The sequence below is a fragment of the Sardina pilchardus genome, chromosome 9 (genome assembly GCF_963854185.1).
Source record: "Sardina pilchardus chromosome 9, fSarPil1.1, whole genome shotgun sequence".
Classification (NCBI taxonomy): Eukaryota; Metazoa; Chordata; class Actinopteri; order Clupeiformes; family Clupeidae; genus Sardina; species Sardina pilchardus.
The window spans coordinates 34,381,131-34,385,345 of record NC_085002.1 but is presented as its reverse complement, the minus strand read 5'-3'; the positions used below and the strand labels follow the sequence as shown (position 1 = coordinate 34,385,345).

The following is a 4,215-nucleotide window of genomic DNA, read 5'->3' as shown; positions in this document are numbered from 1 at the left end:
TAGTCAACTTCGCAGGTTCCACTTTATTGAACACTTGCTGCATCACTCATATACACTGGCAGCATACCTGCTATCTATTTATACTTGACCCCGAGGACCCCTGGTGGGCCTATCTAAAATGCCTGAATTAAAACAGTGCAACATCACATTACTACATTCCCTCCCCCCAAAGTCCAAAGTCCCAAAAATGTTTGTTGAATTTTTTCTTCTTCTTTTTTTTTCAAAACAACACATGAACAAAGACTGAACTAAGAGGTAGGGGTAGACTGCCCTCCTCGAGGCACCCACGGGGATTATTGTGCCCCTGGAAGGACGTAGTCCTTGAGATAAGTGGGTGCCTGCCTAAGTCTGACTGGGAAACGTGGTTCCTCCTCAAGAGAAGGTTCAGGCGGCCCTGGGCCACCTGTCTCCAGCGCCAGCGGCTCTGGCTCCGGCTCTGGATCGGACAGTTCGGGAGGAGCCAGGTTTTCTGGTACGCTTTCCTCTTGAAAGGTGGCTTCCACTCTGTCCTGATCGTAACGAGGACGGATCTGGTCCTGATGTCGCCTGGCCACTTTTCCATCTTGTGTTTTCACCCTCCATGAAACTGGCCCTGTCCTCTTGATGAGCGTTGCAGGAATCCACTTCTGACCCGAATATCCTCTCACATAAACTTGGTCTGATTCTGTGAATGCTCTGTCTCGGGCATGCTTGTCATGATATTCTTTCTGCATGGCCTGTTTCTGTCCCACTTTGTCTCCAAGTGCAGGGCAAACTAAATCAAGAACACTCCTGAGTCTCCTATTCATGAGGAGCTCAGCTGGTGTGGCCCCAGTTGTGGTCTGAGGGGTTGATCGATACTTAAACAGCAACCTTGACACTTTTGTCTCCAGACTCCCCTCCCCCATCTTCCTGATTCCTTCCTTGAACACCCGCACTGCACGCTCTGCGCAGCCATTTGAAGATGGATGATAAGGTGCTGTGTTGACATGCTTTATGCCATTCTTGGTAAGGAATTGTTTGAATTCGGCACTGACTAGACTAGGCCCATTGTCGCTGACCAGGACAGCTGGTATTCCATGAGTGGCGAATATGCTTCGCAACTTTTCTATGGTAGCGGTGGATGTTATAGCCTGCATTGGATGAGCTTCAATCCACTTTGAGTAAGCATCAATGACAATCAGGAACATTTTTCCTGAAACTGGCCCACAAAAATCCACATGCAGTCTCATCCATGGTTGTGCGGGCCACTCCCACGGATGTAAGGGCGCTGCAGCTGGAGAGGCTTGGTTGATTTGACAAACGTGACATTTACGCACTGCTGCTTCCAGCTCCGCGTCCATGTTCGGCCACCACACATAGCTCCGAGCTAGCATTTTGATCCTTGAGGCTCCTGGATGGGCCTCATGTAGTTCTTCTATCATGGTCTCTCTTCCTTGAGGGGGTATTATCACCCTGCTACCCCACAGTATACACCCATCCTCCATGCTCAGTTCATGCTGCCGTCTTACGTAGGGCTGGAGCTCAGGATCTGTGCAGGTGACGGGCCAAGAACCTTGCCTCATCCACTGCTGTATTCTTGACAGTATGCGGTCTCTCCGGGTCCAGTCGCGGATCTGCTTGACTTGCACTGGTGTGCCATTCATGTGTTCCATAAGCATCACCACCTCCTCCTCCTGGGGCGTGGCCTTGGGACGGCTTGGCAGAGGAAGTCTGCTCAAGGCATCGGCATTCCCATGTCTGGAGCCCTCCTTATACTCCAAGGTGTATTCATAGGCCGCGAGCATCAATGCCCACCTTTGCATTCTGGCAGCCGCCTGCTGTGGGATGCCTTTAAGCTCTCCAAAGAGACCCAGGAGTGGTTTGTGGTCTGTGACTATGGTACAATGTTTTCCATATAGGTACTGGTGGAATTTTTTTTAGGCCAAATATTATAGCCAGAGCCTCCTTTTCCAGCTGAGAGTAACCACGTTCTGCCGATGACAAGGACCGTGACATGTATCCTATGGGTCTATCTGCGCCGTCTTGGAGCCGGTGGGATAACACTGCTCCCACGCCATATGGGGATGCATCACAGGCCAGGTAGAGGGGTTTTGTGTCATCAAAATGCATTAACAGTTGTTCAGACTGGAGGCACTTTTTCGCTGCGTCAAAGGCACTCTCATGACGTTTCTCCCATTTCCATGGCACTCCTTTTCTGAGGAGTTCATGCAGGGGCTCCAGCACAGTGGCTACATTCGGCAAGAAGCGATGATAATAGTTCAGCATCCCCAGGAATGACTTCAGCTGTGTCTGGTTTGTTGGTGCAGCTGCATTTGCAATGGCCTCAACTTTGTCTGCCACTGGTTGAATCCCTGCATGATTTATTCGGTAGCCCAGATACACCACCTCTGGCGCCATGAAAATGCATTTTTCTCGCTTAAGGCGGAGTCCTGCTGCATTCAGTCTGGACAGTACCGTCCCTAAATTCTGTAGATGGCTGGCATCGTCCTTCCCCGTCACAAGTATGTCGTCTACTCGCACCACCACCTGAGGAAGCCCCTGTAGTAAATTGTCCATGGTGCGCTGAAAAATGCCTGGGGCTGAGGACACCCCATAGGGCAGCCTGGTGTACTGATACAGTCCACGATGTGTGTTTATTGTTGTGAATGTCTTGGAATTTTCCTCCAGTGGTAGCTGCTGGTAAGCCTGAGACATGTCCAGTTTAGTGAACTTGTGCCCTCCTCCCAGCACTGCCAGCAAGTCTTCCGTCTTTGGAATTGGGTAGTTATCCAGCTTTGACACTGGATTCACTGTAACTTTGTAGTCACCGCATATCCTTATGCTTTTGTCTGGTTTGACTATGGGGACTATTGGGGCTGCCCACTCAGCAAAACTAACAGGCTCTAAGATCCCTTCTTTCTGTAGCCTGGTCAGCTCAGTTTCAACTTTTTCTTTGAGCGCATATGGCAAGGGCCTAGCCTTAAAGTAACGAGGCTTGGCCTCTGGGTCTACATAGATTTTAGCGGTAGCCCCCACTAGTGTGCCTAATTCACTTTTAAACAAATCCTGGTGTTGTGACAGCAGAGTCTCTAACTCTTGCTGCTGTCCTTCTTGGAGTTTGAATATGGCTGTCCAGTCTAGTCTCACTACCTTGAGCCAATCTCTACCCAATAGATTTGGGCCCTCCCCTCTAACCACCAATAAAGGTAGCTGCTTCGTCTGTCCTTTGTAAATGACATTTGCATGCATCTTTCCTAGCACATCCACCTTCTCTTTCGTGTAGGTGTACAGTTTTATTTTTGCAGGATGAAGTCTTCCACACCCTATCTGCCTGTATGTTCTCTCATTCACTATCGTCAAGCCTGCCCCCGTGTCAATTTCAAATGTGACGTCATGCCCATTCACGGAAAGTTGTTCTCTGTATGGCTCGACTTTGTTCTCTCTCAAATTGTGCAGCATGTGTGTGTATTCCGGCTGTTCATCTTCGTTTTCTAACATGTGTGCTGCCCCTCGTGTGCTAAATCTGTTCTGTTTGGGCTGTCTTGCACTGCGGCATTTTCTAGCCAAATGTCCTTTCTTGCGGCAATTATGGCACACTGCCTCTGCAAAACGGCAGTCCGCCGCTGCGTGCGTTCCTCCGCATCTAAAACACATCACATGCATCTTCTGGTCCGAGACCGGTGGCTGCACTTGGTGCACCGCCTCCTCTTGGCCCACTGTTTTCTGCTGCAACTGTGCTACATCTTTCATGGCGGTTTCCATGGCTGTCGCTAATTCCAGTGCCCTCTCCCATGTCAGTTTGTCATCTGGTTCTGAAAGCAACCGGCGTTGGATGCGGTCGTCATTTATACCACACACCAGTCTATCTCTTAGCATGTCATTCAAAGATGTCCCGAAAGCACAGTGCTCAGAAAGTCTCCTAAGTTCCGCTACAAACGCAGCGACTGACAGGCCGTGATCTCTAACTTTTGAATGGAACTTAAATCTCTCCACGATAATGCTGCGTTTCGGTGCATAATGGTCAGTCAACAGTTTCAGTAAATCTGTCAGGGATTTATCTCCCGGCTTACCAGGTTGACACAAGTCTCTCAGTGTGGCGTAAGTTTTCCCTCCACATGCACTCAGGAAGATGGCCCGCTTTTGTCCGGCGTCGGTGATTTCATTTGCAGCAAAGTAAAATGCCAGCCGTTCCTCATACTGTTGCCAGTCATCAGCCTCCGGGTCATACTCTCCGAGTTTTCCGTATGTTGCCAT

General features: G+C 49.7%; 1 protein-coding gene across 1 annotated transcript; it reads right to left on the bottom strand.

Moving 5' to 3' along the window:
• Positions 1–293: 293 nt before the first annotated feature.
• Positions 294–4,215, bottom strand: LOC134092713 (uncharacterized protein K02A2.6-like). The gene is given in 2 exon segments (XM_062545741.1): positions 294–1,898; positions 1,900–4,215. Coding segments are annotated over 2 exon segments (3,921 nt in total).